This window comes from Zonotrichia leucophrys, chromosome 11 (genome assembly GCF_028769735.1).
Source record: "Zonotrichia leucophrys gambelii isolate GWCS_2022_RI chromosome 11, RI_Zleu_2.0, whole genome shotgun sequence".
In the NCBI taxonomy this organism is placed as follows: domain Eukaryota; kingdom Metazoa; phylum Chordata; class Aves; order Passeriformes; family Passerellidae; genus Zonotrichia; species Zonotrichia leucophrys.
In genome coordinates this window covers 409,255-432,065 of record NC_088181.1, presented here as the reverse complement: position 1 = coordinate 432,065, position 22,811 = coordinate 409,255, and the positions used below count along the sequence as shown (strand labels likewise).

Below are 22,811 nucleotides of genomic sequence, written 5' to 3'. Positions count from 1 at the left end.
GAGGGAACAGTTTCTCACTGTCGCTTTCTCCTTTTGTTTTCCTCCTTCCTCATTGCTTCTAGTCTTGGTTTACTGCCAAACAGCCTCTTGTGAAAGGGCCGCCTAATTAACCCTGTGCTAATTAACAATTTAAAATTACACAGCACGGCTGTTGATATTTAATTCTCGGGAAGCCTGGGCAGCAGCAGGAGCCCCCTCCTCCCTGGCTGCTGCCCGCCCTGCCTGCCGTGTCCCCAGGGAGGCAGCAGCCGGGTGCCGCGGGCTGGGGGTGCCCGGAGCCCCCGCCTGCCCGGAGCCCAGCGTGTGGCTTTGGGAAGCGCTGCTGGACGCGGGGTGTCTGTCCCTTGGAGGAGCTGGCGCGGTGGCACAGGGAGTCACTCCGCGCGTGCTGTGCATGGCATGGCTGCCAGCTGCCAGGCCTGGTGGGGGGAGCGTGGCAGAGTGTGGGGCACACAGCGCTGTGCTGTCACCTGCAGCTGCCATACGAGCTCCGCTCTGGGCCACGGAGTGCCACGTTGGCCCCAAGGGGCTGTGAGGGACAGGGGCCAGGGACAGGGTGGGCATGGCAGTGGTGGGATGGGAGGCTGCAGAAGGGAGCAGGAGAGCCCTTCTTTGCCACTGGGGCAATGTGAGAGCACAGAGTCTCTGGCACTCAGGCTGCTCTCCCTGTAACTGGAGTTCATTGATTTTACGGGAAACCATGTTTACAGACAGAGTGCTGATCGACCTGACGAGTTGACTTCTGCCTCCTTAAGTAAGAACTACCTTTTCTTATTGACTGGCTGATAAACAGAGCAGAGAGGGCGACAGGGGGAGTGAATGGGAGGTGTGGAGCTCACCACTGTCGGTCCATCTGAGCTCTCACACTGTGTCTGTCCCCACACAGGTGGCCTAGGGGCACTCTGGGGTGGTGGAAGACACGGGGCCCAATAGTGGACTAATAACTGCATCGAGCTGCTTAGAACCTGGTTTGCTATAGTAAGGAAATTGCTGTTTTCATTTTGAACAGATGATTCCTGCACCTTCTGCATGAATAGAAACAAATATTTTAATGTTTTAGGAGCAGCTCTGATGATGACTGAACCATCAGAAGAGCTTGGTCTTGTGCAGGGGCTCAGCCTGTGTCAGGGGCTTGGGCTGGCCATTTTGGTTCTGGGTTTTTCCGCATGCCCTGTAAGGGCTCCTCTGTATTGAGGAAAGGGAGAGGAGGGAAGATTCCTTTGGCATAGCACATCTTGAGCTGGTTAACTTGGAGTGAGTGGGGGAGAGCTGTTAAAGCAAGCCAAGGCAGAAAAGCCCACCAATTAATTGGAGCGTGCGGGCCTGCCTGGCCGGGCCGGGCCGGCAGAGAGATTGGCTTTCCTGTCAATAAACAAGTCCCCAGTGCAGCATCAAAGCTGCAGTCCTTTATCAATCGCAGCCTCCTCTTCCCGCATGTTCCTGTAACTTACCAAGCATTTATTACATTGATTTTCCAATCAGGCTGTTAACCCTCCCGCCCCTCCAGCCCTGCTAACCCTTCTGGCCCGGCTGTCAGTCAGGCACCTCCTGCCAGTCAGGAGCTCCTGGTGGCAGAGCTGCTGTGGCCCGGCTGTGCCTCACCTGGCTGTGCTTTACCTGGCTGTGCTTTACCTGGCTGTGCCTCACCTGGCTGTGCCTCACCTGGCTGTGCCTCACCTGGCTGTGCCTCGCCTGGCTGTGCTTTACCTGGCTGTGCTTTACCTGGCTGTGCCTCACCTGGCTGTGCCTCGCCTGGCTGTGCCTCGCCTGGCTGTGCCTCGCCTGGCTGTGCCTCACCTGGCTGTGCCTCGCCTGGCTGTGCCTCACCTGGCTGTGCTTTACCTGGCTGTGCCTCACCTGGCTGTGCCTCGCCTGGCTGTGCCTCACCTGGCTGTGCTTTACCTGGCTGTGCCTCACCTGGCTGTGCCTTACCTGGCTGTGCTTTACCTGGCTGTGCTTTACCTGGCTGTGCCTCGCCTGGCTGTGCCTCGCCTGGCTGTGCTTTACCTGGCTGTGCCTCACCTGGCTGTGCCTCACCTGGCTGTGCCTCACCTGGCTGTGCCTCACCTGGCTGTGCTTTACCTGGCTGTGCCTCACCTGGCTGTGCCTCACCTGGCTGTGCTTTACCTGGCTGTGCCTCGCCTGGCTGTGCCTCGCCTGGCTGTGCCTCGCCTGGCTGTGCTTTACCTGGCTGTGCCTCACCTGGCTGTGCCTCACCTGGCTGTGCCTCGCCTGGCTGTGCCTCACCTGGCTGTGCCTCACCTGGCTGTGCCTCGCCTGGCTGTGCCTCGCCTGGCTGTGCTTTACCTGGCTGTGCTTTACCTGGCTGTGCCTCACCTGGCTGTGCCTCACCTGGCTGTGCCTCGCCTGGCTGTGCCTCACCTGGCTGTGCCTCACCTGGCTGTGCCTCACCTGGCTGTGCTTTACCTGGCTGTGCCTCACCTGGCTGTGCCTCGCCTGGCTGTGCCTCACCTGGCTGTGCTTTACCTGGCTGTGCTTTACCTGGCTGTGCTTTACCTGGCTGTGCCTCACCTGGCTGTGCCTCACCTGGCTGTGCCTTACCTGGCTGTGCTTTACCTGGCTGTGCTTTACCTGGCTGTGCCTCACCTGGCTGTGCCTCACCTGGCTGTGCCTCGCCTGGCTGTGCCTCACCTGGCTGTGCTTTACCTGGCTGTGCTTTACCTGGCTGTGCCTCGCCTGGCTGTGCTGCGTCCCAGCAGCGGGCTGTGCTGGCCCACACAATGATCCAGGTCGGAAAGAATTGGGAGGGTGTGCTCATTCCACGTTGTGCCTTGAAGTTTGCATAGATATTCCTAAAACTTCACTTGGCAAGGGTACAAGGCTTATAGAGTTTCTTTTTCCTCATTTCCCCTGAATAAATCTGTTTTGGTTTAATTTGTATTGCAATTGCCAGTGCAGAAGTAGCAGTGAGAAGGGAGAGGGTAGGCGTGTTGTGGGAAGGTGAATGTGCAGCCTCAACACAGAAGGACCTGGGATCAGTGATCTAGGGAGGGAGTGGTGCAGTAGGAGCTGTTACATGGCTGGAGCATATTTTAGGCTAGGAGAACAAACTGGCTGACTAAACCCAGAGCCTTTTGGCAGCAGGATACTGCTTTTCCTTCTTGTTCTACTCAGTGCACCAGATTACTGTTGCTGCAGAGCAAATCCCTGATTATTCCCAGTGCAACTCTAGAGACAGCTGTGTATGGCAGAGAATCCAGGGAAGGTGAGACTGGAGGTGCTGTGGAGTAATGTTGTGTGTGATCACATTGTGATCTCCACCCAATGCCACCCGCATGTCCTTCTGCAGGCATCCTTGTACATGGGCTTTGAGAGCGTGACTTTGCCATCACTGGTAGTTGTAAATGGTTTTTCTTGGAGCTTCACTGGAAGTCAAATGTAGAGAGAAAGTACTGACACGTTAGAGGAATCAGGGGAAGTGTGGGTGGCTTTGTGTAGTAAAGGAAAATAAACTGGGAGATAGTGAAACCAGAATGGACTCTGTTTTCTTTTGCTTGAACTAATTCAGGTAGGGCTGCTGTGGCACATCACTGGCTTTGCAGGCGGCCAAACCTCTGGCAGGTTTCCAGTTCTTCACACTTTGTGTGAGCTGAAGAGGGCTCCATTAGGATTGCAGTACTGGAGCTGTTGGCCAGGTGCAGCAGAAAGGGTCACGATGACAGGGTCCCTGGGTGCTGCTGACTGCCTGGCAGCTGGTGGGAATGCTCCAGTCACGCTGATTTGGTGGGATGGAGGGGGTGGGAAGGGTGTCCTCCTCCTGCAGGACCTGCACGCGCCGTTTGTCTGCAGGGTGGGAGGAAGCAGTGTGTGCCCAGAGGCTGTGCCCTGCAGGAGCTCTGGGAGGCTCCTGGAGCGCGGCCTGACCGCTCTGCAGTCCCCGGGATGCTCCCTTGTCAGGTCTGGAATTTCCTGTTTGGTTTCTGTCCTGACATCTCTCTGTTTAAGCTCTGTCCAGACCACAGCAGTTACGTGTCCTGTGCTCACTGAGCTCTGTTACTCCAAAATCGCTGTGAGTTGTTCTGGCTCACAGGTCTCCCATTGAGGTGCATGTGTGCTAGCAATGGGTCTGCGTTTCCCAAGCCATTAGCAGAAGGGTGACACCCAGAAAAACAGCATCTGCCTTAGGGGGAGCCAGGGAATACCAGAGCTGTACAGCCACAGAACTGTTCTGTTGTCATATCTTGTTCCTGTCACAAGCTTTCCCATGATGTTTGGTTTCTGAAGACCCAAGGCCTTGGGGGTCACAGTGCAGCTCCTACAATCTTCCTGCTGGCTCCCTTTAGGAGAGGCGTTAAGCAGGTTTATTGCCACTTTCCAGGCCCCTTCAGTTTTCCTCTGGCATTGCTGCTGCCAGCGTGTTCCCACTGCTCCTTGCCAGCAGTGCCCACGGCTGGCTGCCTGTCCCCACTGTGGTGCTGAGCAGCGGGGCCAGCAGCCCTTGTGATGGTGGTGGTGGGGTCCTTTGGGAGCAGCCAGACTCACCTGCCTCTCTCCTCTGTCCCATCCGCAGGTCGGAGCCGTAGCGGGTGCAATGAGCGCTCCGTGCCGGCCCTGCCATGGAAGGCTGTGACTCGCCCGTCATCCCCGGGAAGGACAATGGGTGCGGCATTCCTCAGCACCAGCAATGGACTGATCTCAGCAGCGCGCACCTCCCCGAGCCGGCCGGCAGCATGGAGCAGCCCGCGGCGGAGAGCTGCGGCCCCCTGGACAGCCTGAGGGTGCCGTTCCCCGAGCGCGGCGCCGAGAGCAGCGCGGCGGGCCCCGGCGCCGAGCCCGCGGCCAAGGAGGTGAGCTGCGGGCAGTGCGCGGCCTCCTTCGCCGGCCTGCAGAGCTACATGGAGCACCGCTGTGCCGGCGCCCGCCCGGCCCCGGCGCTGCGCCCCGACAGCGCCAGCGACACCAGCGAGGACGGCGAGGAGGAGAGCGACGTGGAGAACCTGGCCGGCGAGATCGTCTACCAGCCCGACGGCTCGGCCTACATCGTGGAGAGCCTCAGCCAGCTGGTGCAGAGCGGGGCTGCCGGCGGCAGCGGGACTCTCCCCTCGCTGCTCCCGAACTCTCTGCCCAAGCAGGGAGATCCCTCTGCTGCCGCTCCCGTCTACCCGCAGATCATCAACACTTTCCACATAGCCTCATCCTTCGGGAAGTGGTTTGAGGGCTCAGACCAGACCTTCCCGAATACCTCAGCCCTGGCGGGCATCAGCCCCGTCCTGCACAGCTTCCGCGTCTTCGATGTGCGACACAAAAGCAACAAGGATTACCTGAACAGCGACGGTTCTGCCAAAAGCTCCTGCGTATCCAAAGATGTTCCCAACAATGTGGACCTGTCCAAATTCGATGGCTTTGTGCTCTATGGGAAGAGGAAGCCCATCCTGATGTGTTTCTTGTGCAAGCTCTCCTTTGGGTATGTCCGCTCGTTCGTGACCCATGCCGTGCACGACCACCGAATGACTCTGAGTGAGGAGGAGCGGAAAATTCTTAGCAATAAGAACATCTCCGCTATCATCCAAGGGATAGGCAAAGACAAGGAACCCCTTGTCAGCTTTCTGGAACCAAAAAACAAAACCTTTCAGCACCCTCTCGTTTCTGCAGCTAACCTCATAGGCCCTGGACACAGTTTTTATGGTAAATTCAGTGGCATTTGCATGGAAGGCGAGCAGGCCCTCCAGGCCGGGGCGGCCGGTGGGGCTGAGCCGCCGCCGGCAGCGGGTGTCCTGGCCCCCAGTGCACTCCTCAACCTGGGTGGGCTGACCAGCTCGGCTCTGAAGACTCCCATTACCTCAGTCCCCCTGGGCCCGCTGGCTTCCAGTCCCACCAAATCCTCAGAGGGGAAGGACCCTGGGGTGGCAGGGGGGGAGAAACAAGAGGGGGACGACCAGGACAGCCTCTCGGAAAAGGTGGAGCCGGCCGAGGAGGTGGAAGAGGAGGAGGAGGAGGATGTGGAAGAGGAGGAGGAGGAAGAGGAAGAGGAGGAAGAGGAAGAAGATGAGGACGATGAGGGTTGCAAAGGACTATTTCCAAACGAGTTGGAGGATGAACTGGAGGACCGGCCCCAGGAGGATGTTGGGGCTGTGGCAGGCAGTGGCAGCAGCAAAAAGGATCTTGCTCTCTCAAACCAAAGCATTTCTAACTCTCCCTTAATGCCTAACGTGCTCCAGACCTTGTCACGGGGCACAGCTTCTACTAGTTCTAATTCTGCTTCTTCCTTTGTCTTTGATGGTGCAAACAGGAGGAATCACTTAAGCTTTAACAATGAGGGCGGCGGAGCCAGTGTGGCCGAGGGCAGCAGGAGGCTGGACTTCATCGATGAAAGTGCCAATAAAGACAATGCCACAGCGCCAGAACCAAATGAGAGTGCGGAGGGCGAGGACGGGAGCTACATCTCCCATCACCAGCACGCTGGCCCCCTCTGCGAACTCGGGGGTGGGGAGTGCCCCTCGGGGAGCGGCGTGGAGTGCCCAAAGTGCGACACGGTCCTGGGCTCCTCGCGGTCGCTGGGTGGCCACATGACCATGATGCATTCTCGCAACTCGTGTAAGACACTCAAGTGTCCCAAGTGCAATTGGCACTACAAGTACCAGCAGACGCTTGAGGCGCACATGAAGGAGAAACATCCCGAGCCGGGTGGCTCCTGCGTCTACTGCAAGAGCGGGCAGCCGCACCCGCGGCTGGCGCGGGGCGAGAGCTACACCTGTGGTTACAAGCCCTTCCGCTGCGAGGTCTGTAACTACTCCACAACTACCAAAGGCAACCTCAGTATTCATATGCAGTCCGACAAGCATCTCAACAACATGCAGAACCTGCAGAACGGAGGGGGAGAGCAAGTGTTCAGCCACACGGCGGGGGCGGCGGCGGCTGCAGCTGCTGCCGCGGCCGCCGCCGCCGCCAACATCGGTAGCACCTGTGGGGCTCCCTCCCCCACCAAACCAAAAACCAAACCCACGTGGCGGTGCGAGGTGTGCGACTACGAGACCAACGTGGCTAGAAACCTTCGGATCCACATGACCAGTGAGAAGCACATGCACAATATGATGCTGCTTCAGCAGAACATGTCCCAGATCCAGCATAACCGGCACCTGGGCCTCGGCAGCCTGCCGTCCCCCGCCGAGGCCGAGCTCTACCAGTACTACCTGGCACAGAACATGAACCTGCCCAACCTGAAGATGGACAGCACTTCCTCAGATGCACAGTTCATGATGGGCGGCTTCCAGCTTGATCCCACCAACCCCATGGCAACGATGGCTCCATCTCTAGGTGAGGTTGAAGGGGTTTCCACCACGTTCATGTGAGAGACCCAGCAAAGGCAGCCCATGAGCTCCCTTTGTGTGGTGGTCGAGCATGGAGGCCACACAGTGCAGGTTTCTCATCTGTGTTCACCCGGAGCAGTGTTTCCTCATCTTGTGGCATTTCTAGTACATTTTCCAGGAGTTTTTCTAGGGAGTTAATGGAACAGCAGACACGGGTTACGGATGCCGTGGCACTGAATGTTCTTCCTCGTTGTGGAAAGCATCCTAACTGCAGTGTTTCCTGAGAACTTGTCCTGGGTTGGGTGGGGAGTGGGAGCAGTTTGGTGGATAGCCTTGAGAGAAGGAAGGTGCAGTCACCTGCTGGCACTCCCAAAGGCAGGTGTGTTTGTTCGGGGTTGGTTTGTTCCACGCTGTGTTGCCTTGAGAAGACAAGGTGAGCAGGTTTGAGAGGGGTGGAAGGGATGGTGTTCCTCTGCTGCCGGTGACAGATGGGCTTGGAGGCTTTTGAAGCTGAGAGCCCCTCACTGCTGAAGCACAGGGCAGTTGTAGTAAGTTGTGGGTGTTTTAACTGAAGCCCCTCAAGTAAATGACCAGGCCTTGGATGTCCATGAGCTGCCTGGAGAGCAGTTTGTGAGCTGTGCACTTGATGGTTGCAAGTCTCGCACCGAGGGTTGCGGAGGGAGGCCCTGCCTGTGTTTTATTAACATTTGACACCAGGTTGGCCCTTTTGGCTCAGATACACATGCTATGAGCTTTGTGAGAAGTGAGGCAGATCTTTCCCATCCTTAACACTTTGGTCCAAAACTGAGCAGAGCATTAATAATTCAGAAGAGTCTGCTTTTGAGTTCTTCCTGCATGGTGAGTTCAGGAGAGAGTGTCTTAAAGAGTGCTTGCTTCTCAGCAAATAAGTTGCAACATAGGAAATGAAAAGTTAAGTTAAAATAATATCGTTTTGATTAACTGAGGAATTGTTGACCTGGTTCCTTTCATAGGATTGTTAAGGTGAGCTGTGACATCAAATCAAGGTAAAATACCAAAAAGCTGTAGAAAGAGCATAAATGTCTTAAACGCGGAAAAGGAGAGCAAAGTGGCACAGGAGTCCTGGTTTGTCTCTGTGCTCGTTCAGAGTTTCTCTGCATCTCTCAGGTGCTCTGGTGTGAGCAGGAGCCTGTTGTGCTCAGTAGCTGTGAGTGAGCAGAGCTGAGCTCTGCTTTGAGGAGTCAGCCTGGCAAAGGTGGGGTCCTCCTGGCTCTCCGTGACATGCTCTCATATCCCCTTTATTGGTTGTTGTCTTTTCCATATCAAAACTGTGTTTAGAAGATTCCTCACCATTTTGAACTCTTGGACCAGAGATGAGCTGTAACAGTGCAGGAGTGGCACTTCTCAGGTTGTGTCTGTCCATGCCACGTCCTGCACTGTTGCCAGCTTGTGACAGCAGCGCGGTGACCTCCCTGTGAGGTGGCCGTCCCTGGGCTTGTGACTGCTGGCCTTTGTTTTGTGTGGCAGGATTGTGCTTAGCTACTGCATGAGGTAGGATTTGCTTCTCCAGGGAGGCAACAAAAAGCCGAATAAGAAAAAAACGGAATGCTGTTCTTGAAGTAGCCACAGAAAATTTCAGTGTGGTGCTGTGGAATTCTTCATCCTCTCAAAGTCTGTAGGGTTTTTCTTGTCGTCTTTGGTGGGCTGAGGGCTGGATGATCCTTGAGCAAGAGGGTAGCAAGGGTGGCAGTAGTCCGTTCCCAGCCTTCTGTGCTGGCTGCAGTAACTTTGTTCTTCAGCTCTGGCGCAGACCAGCAAGCAGAGGAGTGGGCGAAGGGAGACACACGGCTGCGTGTGGTCTCACTGTGCTTGTGGGGACACAGGTGGCACTTGGGAGCAGCTCGTGTTCTGCTCTGTGTTTATCTTCTGGAATTGAGCCTTTCTGACCTCTCCTTCCCCTTCTTTCCTGGTGCAGTGGGTGGCGAGATCCCGCTGGACATGCGGTTGGGTGGAGGACAGCTGGTGTCTGAGGAGCTCATGAACCTGGGTGAGAGCTTCACGCAGACCAATGACCCGTCGCTGAAGCTCTTCCAGTGCGCTGTGTGCAACAAGTTCAGCACAGATAACCTGGACATGCTGGGCCTGCACATGAACGTGGAGCGAAGCCTCCCCGAGGACGAGTGGAAGGCGGTGATGGGGGACTCGTACCAGTGCAAGCTGTGCCGCTACAACACGCAGCTCAAGGCCAACTTCCAGCTGCACTGCAAGACCGACAAGCACGTGCAGAAGTACCAGCTGGTGGCACACATCAAGGAGGGGGGCAAAGCCAACGAGTGGAGGCTCAAGTGTGTGGCCATTGGGAACCCAGTCCATCTGAAATGCAACGCCTGCGACTACTACACCAACAGCCTGGAGAAGCTGCGCCTGCACACCGTGAACTCGAGGCACGAGGCCAGCCTGAAGCTCTATAAGGTAAGGCTTGGCTTTGCTTCATCTTTTCATTTTCCAAGGAAAATCTAAGTTGAACCGCAGTGCATTGTGACCCTTTGTAGATGAGCTGCTGAGAGCTCTCCATTGGCCCCCAGTCAGCCTGTGTTCTGTCGGTGGCTGTGGTTGTCCAGGCTTCAGGGCGCTGGATGTTCACGGTGCTTTAGAGGGGGCTTGTGTGTCTTGTGGCACTGCAACGGTGATAGGGTGCACAGAAATGGAGCAATCCCTGTTAGAAAGGTTGTGCAGGGTGACGTTTGCCTGTGTTTTGTTGGCCCTTTCCCCTGGAGTTTGTCCCTTTGTGTCACGGGACGGCTCCCAGAGCGGTCAGTGTGCTGCTGCTGGCCGCGGGCGGGCAGCAGGGCTGTGGCTGCAGAGCTGCTGTGCTCCGTGCACTCAGTGCTGCCTCTGTGACCCAAGTGCTGCTGGAGAGGAGCCGTGAGCTGGTCCTGCACCTCGCAGGCATTGCCTGTTCCATCCACAGCGCTGTTTGGGCTGTCACTCCCATCTTGCTGCCCGTTCCTCCCAGCCCCTGGTTCTGTGTTGTCTTTGTGCCCATTATTACCATCTTCTCTTCCTGTCTCACCGGCCTGTCCCCAGCCCCCTCCCTCGCTGGCCAGCCCTGTGGGCTGTAACCCAAGAGGAGCTCCGGATACAGTAAATAGTCCTTTCACTCGTGCAGCAGAATTGCTCCAGACGTTTCTATTGATTTTCACTGGACTTAAAGCTTCACCTTTTTCTCTAATCATCCCATAATAGCTTTAGTATGAACAATCAGGTACGAATTGCCATAAATCTCAGCAGCCGCATCCCCTCCATTCACACGAGCTCTCCCCTCATTGTCTGCTCATTCCTCACAGGATTTTTGTATTGTCTCATCCTTTTCTTCCTGCTTTCCCCCAGATGTGCTGAGGTTTCTTTATATACACACAGAGTGTACCTTGCACTTTTTAATTGCTTCTTTAAAAACTTTTCTTTATGTAATGGGAATTTAAGAGCTGACACTGAGCTCTATCGTACCCACCCACTTCACAGTGTAGACACATTTTCAAAACTCCTGGATTTTTCCTAGGCATTAACAGTTCCAGCCCATTCAGGGAGGAAGGTTATAACCAGGAGCATCATATAAGGTTTACCTTGAGCTGTGGTTGTTGGGCCTACCTGGCACTGGTGGGCAGCTGCTCAGAGCAGGGCTGTGTTTCTCTGAGCTCATTGCTGAGGCCAGGATGGCTGTGACAGCGATTGTTCCATCCTGAGCTGGGATCCAGCCTCACCCATCAGCGTGTGGCTCTGGAAATGATCAGGTGTGCGCATGCACCTCTGCTCCCTGGCATGCAGGAGGCTGGGAGAGTTACACACCTTGGAAACTGGGGGCAGCACAGTGCCCGTGAGACTGCAGGAACCCAGCTGAGGGAGCTGAATCTCCTCTGTGGAGGTCAGTTTGGGGTACAAGAGAGTTGTTTGAAAGCTGTATTGTGATTTTTTTTACACATAATGTTGTTCTTTTAAGCATACATTGCAAAGGTTAAAGTTTTCTATATCCCGGCCCTTCATCTACAGTGGGTTCCAGTGGGGAAAAACATTTGAGGTGCTAGAATTCTCTCACTGAGGGGAAGGAAAAGGGGAAAAAAGAAAAAATGGAAACAAAATCCCACCAGCATTGGGGAACAGGCATAGGTTCTTGTAATGAAGATTGCTAGGATGTTTTCCTTGGGCAGGCACAGAGGAGCTGTCAGCTTTGAGGTCTGAGAGAGGCCTGGGCAGTCTCAGTGCTGCTGCAGCCCCGTGTTGCCTCTGACACAAAGCAGTGAAACACCAGCTGAGGGATAGCACGGTTCAGAGTCACGGATTCCTTTGGAATGCTCCATGCGTTGGCCTTCAGGTGAGGCTGGATAAAGCTGGGAGCAGAGGTTGGTGGATGGCTGGATTCACCCGTCTTGCTTCAGCAAGGCTGGAATCAGGGATTGATTTGATGGAGAAGCCTCTGTGCATGAGGCATGGATCAGACAGCTACAGGAGGGCTCTCGGGCCTTGGAGCAGCTGTAATGCCATGTCTGCTGATAACTGAAGGGATGCAGCAGCACTGGGGGGAGTTCACAGAATGGCTTCTCTTCTCTCAGGCCTTGGTGTGGTCTGCAGTAAATTGAGATTGATTGGATGTTATTTTTCCTCTTGCTAATGTAATCCATTAGCCTGGCACATGCATAATCAGTTTAGAGCACAGTTAACTGGATGTAATCGAGTTCTTCCCTGCCTGCTGGAGAAAATCCTCTCCAGATGCTGCTGGGTGAGAGCACACACTGGGCTTATCACACACAATCCTCCTTATTCTGCTGCTTTTGCCATTTTTTTCCTAAATCACATGTTATTGGCTGCTTGCATTGCCCAAGTGCCACTTCTGTCAGTGTTGCTTGCTGCCAGAAAATGTGATCTGGAGACACTGTCAGTCCCTAGTCGGGTGAACCTTTCAGGCTTCTGCAGCACTGCCAGTGCCAGGGGAGAAGGTCTGGTCTTCTGCTGCCATCTTCATCCTGCACACTGCAACAGCTTCTGCCAGGCCTCCTCCCTGGCAGGGCAAAGGAGGGGAGTGCCAGAAAAACCTGGAAGGGCCTGGTAACCTTCCCTTTGTTGTTGTGTACTCCCAGTCATTGCTGTCCCCCTAAAATTCTGTGACTAAAGGGGAAATCCTTGTTTATCTGGAACTTCTGGGGGAAGGTGGTGCCTGTCGTTTGCTGTGTCTGCTGAGCACCCTGGGTGGCTGAGGGGTTTCTGTCCTGAGCAGCTCCCTGCAAGGCCAGAGCGCCATTGGCAGTGCCTGGCATGGCATTTTGGGGTGGGTGCTCTGGCTGAGGGGTTTCTGTCCTGGCAAGGGCACCATTGGCAGTGCATGGTGTTACATTTTGGGGTGGGTGCTCTGGCTGAGGCAGGGGATGGCTTTGGGCACCCTGCCTCCCGCCCGGGCCGTGCTGTGGCCTGGCTCACGGGGGCTGTGAGCAGAGGCAAGGGCAGCTCCCCGGGGCAGAGCCAGGCTGGGCCTGGAGCAGAGCAGAGCCTTCCTCACATCTGGAACAGGTTGGGCACAAGCTCCCAGCATCTCCTGCACAGGTGGAGTTTGCAGAAGGAATTAATCTGCTTGCGAGAGAGCCAGGTTTGGACATTTCCTACAACTTCCTGACAACCTCTAGTTGAGAATGTGCGGCTCGGAAGAAGTTTAAACAAAGAACTACTGAAGAAACACGCTGCTGGCCAGACTGCCAGCAAGTGCCTTCAATGAGTTCATTCAGTGTCTTCCTTTTCAGTGTTTCCAAGTGCTGAGTTCACTTTTTTAGGGAATAGGGAGTCTGGAGCAGAGGGTTTGGGTTACGTGGTGCCATGCATAGAGGCTCTTTGTTAGCTGGAGATGCAGAGTGTGCAGGAAAATGACTCTTTAATATCTGTGGTGGTAGTGGTGATGAAACTGTGGATGTGTGCTGACTCTGACAGAGGCAGAGCTGACCTGTGGGAAGGGAAGGGAAGGGAAGGGAAGGAGGGCGTGCAGCTGTACACCCAGCACAAGGCCTCAGTTCCACCGTGGAGCAGCATTGTCCCATCGCGCCTCTCCCACAGGGGCTTCTGTCTCCTTTGCTGGCCACAGAATTCTCAAAGAAACTTGTTGGAAAATCCCCAAAAAGTATTAAACCCAGAGGATGCGTGGAATATTGTATGAGATGTAGCTACAGAATGATGATGATGTATTCAAATTCAATGTCCTTCCATAACAGAACAAGGCAAAGAGTACCTTCTGTAATAGTAGCTAACTTTGAAGTTAGAATTGTGTGAAAATGGGTGAGCTGCTGTTGGATACAGTGAAGGGTGTGATGTGTGTGGAGTTACCAAAAGCACCTCAGGTGCTTGTGTTAAACGTAACAACCCCTGAGAAAACAGAGCAGGGGGAGCCTGGCCAAAGTCCACAGAAAGCCCAATGTGATCAAACAGGAAAGCGTTTCATGTGGAGGCTGGGCAAGGGAAGAAGGCCCATGGTACAGGGAGGGCAAGGAGGATAGCATTCTTCCCATGTGTTTGAAAGCAAAATTGAAAGATGCCTCTGCATGGAGGATAAATCCTGAAGGGTGGTCTCACCTGGAGGAGAAGGAAGAAGTCTCACGAAGGGAAAGTCACTGGCTGAGCAGGACTCTGCTGCTCTGGGGTCCTGCAGGAGCCCCCAGCAGGGGCAGAGGCTCCTGGCAATACTGTGGGCCAGAAACTGCCAAGCATTGAGTCAGCAAATTGATAGAAACTGTAATAGAGGAGGACCCTTAGATCCAGACCTTGGGTCCTGTTGGGATTGACAGGTATTTGATACAAAAAGCTCTCGGTATCAGTTTAACCCTTTGAGGCCCGTCCTCCATGGGGCTGCATGTTCCTCTGAGTGACAGATTTCTCCCTGGCACTAAAAGATGTCTTTGCCTTCCTTTAGGTATTGAATACCAGAGTCTGTTAGTACAGGATCACAGAACTTCTCCTTTCTCTGCACTGCTTTTTCAAGGGATTGGAATCAGAACTGCTGAGAGCACACAGCGTTGCTTGCTCTATGTTTTATTTATGGGCCTCTGTCACTTAGGTTTTTCTTTCAAGTTTTCCAGTAAGTGCTGAGCCATATGCAGCCAGCAGCTTGGTAAAGAAACCACCCTGTAAAAGCAACGTAAATAACAAAGGAGTGAGAGGGAACTGGAGCAGGAGCTCTGGTCAACAGCAGGAACCAGGAGCTCACCAGAACATGGAGCTAAAAACCCTTGGTCAAAATGGGCTTAGAAGTTAAAATATTTGTAGGAATGGGCTACAAAACCCAACTAAACAAACCAAACACAAGAAAAAAAAAACCACAGAAAAACACCTTGTCAAGCTTTATCCTAATCTATATAAGCTCAGTTTTTCTGGCTTATGTAGCAGGCTGTGGGCAGAGCAGCAGGAGTGGGTCTTGGCTCTCCCTATTCATGCAGAGCTGTGGATTGGCAGGGAGGTGAACACAAAGGTGTTCTCAGCCTCAGGTGTCATCTCAAAACAAGGTGTCATCATGTTGGATGGAGCATCAGTGTGCATCTGGCCCTTTCCTGTGCATGACGCCAGTTCTGTCTGTGTTGATTCATTCTTTTATCCTGGTAACTTTGGAACATGGGGATGAGTATTTAAATTTCCAAGCAGGAATTTTGCTGTGTGAGGTGATGGTTCTGTTGTGATGCTCAGGGAGAGCACAGAGTGGTTCTGGGCACAGCTGTGGCGCAGGGTGGCTGTGGCAGACCCTGCCTGGTGGCACCAGCTGCCACTGAGGCCCTGTCCCTCCCGTGCTGCTGTGGGAGGGCACAGCGGGGACAGAGGATGGAGGATGCTCCAGGATCCAGATCAGGAGCCTGGCCCTGCCCTCTGGGTGCTCAGCCACTGTCAGCAGTGGAGGCATCCCCTTGCTGTCCTGCTGCAGCTTCAGCTCCGCCATGGGGAGATGCTTGTCCAGGACAGCGATGGGCCGGTTTGTTGCGGCATTGTCCAGCTGATCTGTGGTTTGTCCCAGGATGGTTTGTCAGGATCCTCTTCACAGCATGTCTGTCAGGGTCTTTCCCCGCCCTGCAGACACCCAGCACAGGTTGGAGTGCTGGAGCAAGGAGAGGAGCTGGGAGCAGCTTGGTGTGAGGCTGCAGCAGGCGGGTGGCACTGGAGGCAGGGCACGGAGCTGTGCCAAGGGGCTGTGCTCCTGCGGATCCCTGGGGATCCTGGATCCAATGCTCCCTCTGTGCTCCTGGGGATCTCTGGGGATCATGCTCCCCGTGCTACCTGCATTCCCGGTCCACGCTCCTCTGAGGATCCCACACTCCTCGTGCTCTAATCCCTGGGTCCACGCTCCCTCTGGCCGCGTGTTTCTCCTTGCAGAGGTTGCTCAGGAATCTCCCCAGTCAGACCATGCCCCAGGCCAGAGACTTTCACTGCTGGGGCCGCAGCCCCTCCAGTGTGGCTCCAGTGACCCGATGGCTCCTGTGTGGCTCCCACACCCCCTCACCCAGTCACACCAGATTTCCTCACCAGTTCCAGCCCAAGTTTCCCGTGGCACAGCCTCAGATGTCTCGTTCCATAAAGCCATTTATTCCTGGTGTAGCAACAGAGAAACAGGGCTGGTGTCTCTGAGGAGAGACCCAACAAAAGAGCACCTGGGCTTTTATATCCTCACAGTCTGCCCACACACATCTCTCCAGGTCTCAGTTCCTGCCCCTCTCTTCCTGCCCATCCACCTTGCTGTGTTCCTGGACTCCCATCTCCTTTGTTATCCAAGAGCTTGGCAATTCCCAGTTCCTGCTGTGTCTCCCAGTGTCTGTTCACCTGGCTGGTGCCACCCGTGTCTGTGCCCTTCGTTATGCCAGAGGCTGGCAGCTCACAGCCTCCTGTCCTGGGCTGGAACCCAGAGCTCAGCTGGCATTTCAGTCTGTCTTGCGTCCAGCTGCCTGCTCTGCATGGATTCCTCAGCGCAGGTGATACACCTCGAGGGCCTCAGAATGCTCTGCTTCCTCTTCTGCTTGGGCAGGGTCAGGTGTTCGGGCCTTGGGTACCAGCCCTGGCCAAGCACCCGTTCTGAGCTGCAGGCTCGCTGGCGACGACCTCGTTAAATTATGGATGGGCATTCATTAGCATCCATCTCTGGCAGGGGCTGGTTTGAGGGAAGGGCCCACAAGGTGCTTTCCCCCACCTGTTCTGTGTGACCTGGCGTGGAGTGCAGGACGCTGTGTTGTCCTTCTCTGGCTTTAACTGAACTGTTCCTTAAGAAACTGTTGCAGCAAAGTCCCCGTATTGCTATGGAAGCAGCATGGGAGGTTCTGTGTTTGCCATCTCATAGGGAATTCATTAAATTGCAATAAATAATGTATGCATGGTACATAACTTAATACCATAATGGGCTTTTTCCCCTTCTTGCCAGTCGTAAAAATCCTGCTCCTGCACTGTGACGTGGGCAGCCAAGTTCTGCAAGTCAGATTAGGCAATAAAGTTGCACTTGTGCAACAGGTTCTCTGGAAGCTGAGCCTTGGGGTACGGCTGGGCGGCTCTGGTGAGGCAGGCTCAGCTGCTGGGGGATCCTGGGGTGCAGGCGGCTTCGGCAGAGAGGCACGGCTTCGGCAGAGAGGGTGCTGCAGGGCTGGGTGCTGCAGGGCTGGGTGCAGGGCAGAGCCCAGGGTGCTGCAGGACTGGGTGCTGCACGGCTGGGTGCTGCAGGGCTGGGTGCTGCAGGGCAGGGTGCAGGGCAGAGCCCACGGTGCTGGGTGCTGCAGGGCTGGGTGCAGGGCAGAGCCCAGGGTGCTGCAGGGCTGGGTGCTGCAGGGCTGGGTGCAGGGCAGAGCCCAGCACAGCTGCCCCCAGCATCCCTCCTGTTGTGCTTTGGAGCAGGGGGATCCCTGCAGCTGGCCATGGAGCCATCAGTGCAGCTGTCCCACAGTCCCGGCTTTCCTCTCAGTCCTGGAGATCACCTGGCGGTTTTTCTGCTCTGCTGAGCTGTCCATGGCTGGGGTGCAGTGGCTGCTGTGGCCCCCGTGTCAGCTCTGGGCTCGCAGCGAGGTGGGGAGCTGGTTGAGCAGACAGGGATGCTCTGATTTAGCTGAGGAGGATACAAATGCCTGGCTTGTATCCCTGCCTGTCATCTCTGAGCAGACCTGCAGAATGTGCTCAGGCTGATGGACATTCCCCTTTGGGTTCCAGCACACAGATGCTGCAGTTGGGGCTCTGTTCTGCCTGGTGCCCCTCGTTTGGGCAGTACGGCCCCATCTCACCCACTCTGCTCCTCCCTGTGCTCAGGGAAGGACGGATACAAAGAGAATCACCTGGGGAAGTTTCAGGCAGCAGTAACAAAGCCTGTCTCCACAGAGGGGAGGCTAATTACACAGCTAATTAATCCAACAGATGTCACTTTAAATGCCTGTTTCTTTGTGATTCTGTTGCACACATCATGCTGGTTAAACAGACTTCATGGACCCCGTTCAAAATGCCTGTGCAGGCTGCTGGGAGCTGCCAGGGAGACCCCAGGGTGCCCTGTTCCCCAGGGAGCAGCGAGTCCCAGGCAGCCTGCACTGTGCACAGACTGCACGTGGGGGAAATGCCGTGTACTGGCTCTGCTGAGTTAAAACTCTGCCGCAGCAGCTGTGAGGATCGAAGGGATTGTTTACATTCTTGCTGCGAGTACAGGGCTGGGGCAGAGGGGACCCCGTCCTGCCCCATCAGCTCTGCTTGGCATGAGGAGGAGAGTTTGGAAACCTGAGCTCTGGTGAGGTCAGCGCTTCACACCCCAGGCGGTGGAGGGCACAGAGTGCTGTCTTGTCTGTCTGTCTGTCTGAGGTGAATGTGGTCTGTCCGCGTCCTGCAGCACTGGGAGGGCTCCCTGCTCTGCCTCCTCAGGAGAGAGGCAAAATGAACATTTCTTCAACGTTTGAAGTGAGGCTTTGCTCGTGGGGGCAGAGCGTGGCGCGGTGTCCCTGCAGAAGAGGGGAGCAGCCCCATATCCTGGTGTGAGCTGGTGCTGTGTGCTGGGAGTCAGTGTGGGGCGGCTCCTGCCGGCCTCCCTGAGGCTGCCCCGTCACATCTGGCTGCCGGCCGGGGCAGTGGCACGGCCGTGGCACACGGTGCTGTCGGTGCAGGGATGTTGTGGTGCTTCCCCCATGGTGTGGCTCTGCAGGCTGCGTCCGTTTGGGCAGCGTGTGAACGTGTGTCCCTCAGCCCTGCTGTGGCCAGCTGTGTCACGCTGCCTGGGCATGTCCCCATGGAAAACTGGGCTTGGGAAACGTCCTGTGTTCTGTGTGTGCTGCCTCGGCCTTTTGTTCTACTTGGGTGCCAGGGGAGTCAGACGGTTCCCTGCATCTCGCTGAGCGGGTTCCTTCTGCACACAGTGGGCTCGTGGCTGCAGCCCGGGACCAGGGCCCCCAGCCGTGTGCTGTGGGGGAGCTGCTGCAATGGAAATGCAGCCCCAGCACTCCGAAATGCCCCGTGAGAGAGTGCTGCAGGCAGTGGTTGAGCTGCCTGGTACAGCTGCGGGGGAAGAGCATCTTCCCGGGGTCTCGGCACCCGCGATGAGTCGCAGTTGGCGGCTTGATTCAGTGTAATGGATGTGTGCTCATTTCCCACAGCTGATGAGGATTATATCAGCTTGGTTTAACAGTCTCATTTGCTGCTCCCAGTGCACACTTGTTTTAATGCGTTTCAGTTAATGAGGTAGAAGAGAGAATGAGGTGTTACTGTTTATGTACAGACAGCGAGGCTGTGCCGAGGGCTCTGGAGCCCGGCAGTCCCTGCCCAGTGCTCTCCAAGGGACAGCATTAGCTGGCATTTATAGAAAATTTATTGGCTGCGGTTTATCCAGGTAAAATTTCTCCCAGTGGTGCACATTTCTCTCTCCTGCCTACCTTATGCTTTATTGCAAGCTGCAAGACGTGTTGCCAGCAGCCTGTCCACAGGCAGGGATGTCAGTGGGCTGAGGGGCTGATGTTGAGTATCACAAAACACCCAACACGTCTGATGTGGGCAAAGCTGCTGCCATCTCCCTGGGGTAAAAGGTTCTCCTGTGCCCCGAGGGGGTTTATTTATGGCTGGGGCGCTCCGTGCTTTCATTGTTGCACTGCTGAGGTGTTGTCAGGGCCGTGCAGAGCCAGGCACTGGGTGAGTCGGTTCCTTGAGCGGTGCCCCTTCCGGAGCAGGTGTGGAAATGGACACCATTGACCAGTGTGACTCTGCCTTCCTGAGGAACTGGTTATCCTTGTGCTGGTGGTGAATACTTGCCGTGGGGTGGCTGGAGCTGCACTCCTCGGAGTGGCATCCCGCGTGCCCAGCCCTGGTGCCAGTGGATGGCTGAGGCCGCTGCCTGTGTGCTGGCTGAGGTCCAGGCTGGCACCAGGGCTGGCAGCAGCCAGGGGCCGTGCACGCGGCGCTGCTTTGAAGGTGAAGCTGCTGTTGGTTTAAGCGGGAATTAAACAATTACCGCGTCTTAGTTCTCCCCACCTCCGGTGGATTGACTCTATAAATTGTCAGCCTGTTGACATTTTAATGTGAATTATGTCATATGGTATCCCCTTTGATTTCAGCATGCCTTAGTTTGTAAATACACGAGCCTCTCAAAGGGCTGTGGTTAGCGCGCACGCGGAGGCCTCGGGGGTTTTGGTGGGGAAGGAGAGCAGCGCTCACGCTGGTGCCTGGCACGGCTCACACATCCACGGCTGCCGGAGCACCCTGGGCTCACGGGGCTGAGGGACCCACAGCCTGGCACCCCCTGCATCCCCCGGGTCCCTCTGTGCATGCTGTGGTGCTCCCCTGCCCTGTGTGGGGTGAGCGCTGCCCGTGTCGAGTGGGGCTTCTCCTGTGCCCATTGCTGGCCAGCTCCTCCAGCCAGCTGTGTCTGACCCCTGGTCTGGTTCCTGCTGTCACATCCCTGTCCCCATCCAGCCCCCAGTGTGTGCTGCACAGAAACTCCGAATTCAGCACGTCCTGGGCACTTGGGTCAGCCTTCTGTCACGTTCTCTGAAAACCGGCCCAGGGAGTCGTTGTGGGGTTGACATGGAGGGGCTGTAGGCAGGGCCAGCAGAAGAGCAGGGAGCTCTCCTGGGGTGACCCCTTCTGCCCTCAGGTGAGACTCACCTCCTTCCTCTCCAGCACAAAGCCAGAGGGTGTGAGTTTGAGAATTGATTCCCTTCCCTTCGCCCCCGACATTTGTGGGACTGCTGTGTAACTTGGGTTGGTGCAGGTGTGCCGTGTTGGGGCCACGTTTGTGCTCTCGGGTGTGTGCAGGGTGCACGTGCTGTGGCACCTGCTGCTGAGCCCAGGAGTGCTCCTGGAGGGGCACAGAGCAAGGACAGTGCCTGGCTTTGGCTGTTCACCCCTGGCAGCAGTGCTGGAAAGGGGCCAGGGGCTGGCAGTCCCTCCGACAAGGGACTGGCTGTCCCAGAGCAGGTTTCCAAGCATGCTGTGACCATGGGTGGGAGACGTTCAGAGGCTTTGGAGACCTGCAGATGATGTTTTCATGTCATGGGGTCTGTGTTACAGACACCTCTGGCTGCCTGTCAGTGTTTTTCGTGGTCCCACAAAGCAGCACCTTTGCTTTTATCATTTTCACACTCCTTGGCTCTGACTTACCTGGATTTTCCAGTGCATGCCCACCTGGGCCTGTCAAAGTGTCTGACTCTGGGCTGTGCAGGGGGATTATCCAGACATGAAACCTGCAGACTGACCTCCTGCTAGCATATGGTAACCATGAGCAGGTATTTTTGCAGACAAGTTAATCCCATGTGGTCACAGAAATGAGAATTTTGGGGCAGCTGGAGTAACCAAAGTTACACCTGCAATTTCATAAACAGGGTCTAGAAAGCTATTATCTCCTCACACCTTTCTGTGAGTGATGCTGCTCCCAAAAAAACGTTTTGTTGCTTCTGTTTTATTTTTGAATTGCAGTGGTGAGTCCACCCTCCTAATGCTGAGTGTTTGTCATTTAGCCCGTGTGTGTCTCTGCAGACTGCCCACTGGGATTGCAGAGCCACAACAGCTAAAACCAGTGGTAGTGGGCCTCGTTTTTCCCAGGGGTTTCTGTGCCTGTGAAGGCAAATGCCAGTGGCTGCAGATACACAAAGGAAGGAACAAAGAGAGCACCAAAGAGCAGAGACATTTATCATGTCGGGTTTGCTCTGTTTGCCTCAGTGTGCTTCTGCACTCTCCGTGTTCTCCATTGCTGTAGTCTGTCTTGGAGGGAATAGCTGTAACTAATGCTCAGAGCCCTTCTGTTCTCTTAGATCCCTCTGCAGAATTCTACTAGGGTAGAATGGGATTTCGTCTATAGACAGGAGGTACAGAGCAGCAAACGCAGCTGTTGGCAGGCTGCGAGCTGCTCGGTGGCAGTGTGCAGTCGTGAGGCGGGCAGCTGTGTGCTGTGGGTTGCGGTGGGTCACTGCTGGAGCCCAGGTGGGCTGGGGGCTGTTCCATGCCCCAGGACTGGGGGGATCTCCCAGCTGAATTTGGAGCAGGCTGTTTGAGGGCTTCTCCTCCCCGAGAGCTTGGTGGCTTTCCTTACAGAGCCCTGCTCAGGGGTGTGGGGCAGGGAGCAATTGCATGAATTTCTGTGCACAGCTCTTAGGACGCATTAGTGTCCATTGAGTCATGGGGCCCTCACAACCTTGTAGAACATAGCAAGTAGCAGGTTGCCTTAATTCAGCCCTTTGTGTGCAGACATTATTTTGGTTCTTAATTATAAGTAGTTCCATACATATTTTTCCAGCAGGATTCTTGCCTCATTCTGTGAGTAATTATTCCATTTCTTTTTATCTTCCTCTTTCATTACATTGCCCCAGGCTTTGTCTAAATACAATCCAAAGCTTTCACTGAATGAAGAATTATTTATTTTCTCATGGGCATTTCCGTGGTGCTTGTGTTCTGTTTGTGTTTCACAGACACTCAAAGAACTTACCTTGGCAGCGTGGTCTGAAATCAGCTTCAGATCTTGTTCAGGGTAGGCTGATGCCAACACGTGTCTCAGCGGGTGCTCTGCTGCCCAGCCTGGTGCCCAGCCCTGCAGCCTGTGCCCCTGGAGAAGGGAGTATTATATATTTCCTCTTTCTGCTCCCATTCTGTCATATTAGTCCATCATGGCATCCTTTAGTTTTCCTTCCTCCCTTATCACCTGATCTTGAAAAATCCTTGTTGTGGACTGTGGGCAAAGGATGGGCTGAGTCTTTTGTTTTTCCAAGGATCTCTGTTGGCTTCTGCACAGGGAGATCGTGTCCTCCATGTCTTTGATGCTGATACTCTGTGATTTATGGAGATGATTGAGCAATTGTCTTGTGCGTTGCTGTTACTGGTTTTGGTTATTTGCTGGGAGTTGAGGGGTACAGTGCTGTAAGAAGTTAGAAGGAAGCAGTGTGAAAACCAGGAAAGCTTCAGCCCATCACAGCTTCCCTGGAGATGGATGAAGCAGTAAATCCCAGACGAGGAGAGCTGATCTGTGTCCATAGTGTTTTATTAAACAGTGTGAGCTCAGGCTGGGTTTCATGGCTGGTGCAGGGTCCCACACGGTTCCATGGTGCATTATTACAGCAGTCC

General features: G+C 55.1%; 1 protein-coding gene across 3 annotated transcripts in view; it reads left to right on the top strand.

Annotated features, from left to right (window-relative positions):
- The window catches only part of ZFHX3 (zinc finger homeobox 3), a 384,977-nt gene that overhangs the window by 300,073 nt on the left and 62,093 nt on the right, over positions 1–22,811 (top strand). For all 3 annotated transcript variants that reach the window (XM_064723577.1, XM_064723579.1, XM_064723578.1), the window contains 2 exons: positions 4,532–7,275; positions 9,223–9,719. In XM_064723577.1, the coding sequence (XP_064579647.1) occupies positions 4,578–7,275; positions 9,223–9,719 (3,195 nt within the window). In that variant the 5' untranslated portion in view covers positions 4,532–4,577. The remainder of the gene's footprint in view (positions 1–4,531; positions 7,276–9,222; positions 9,720–22,811) is intronic.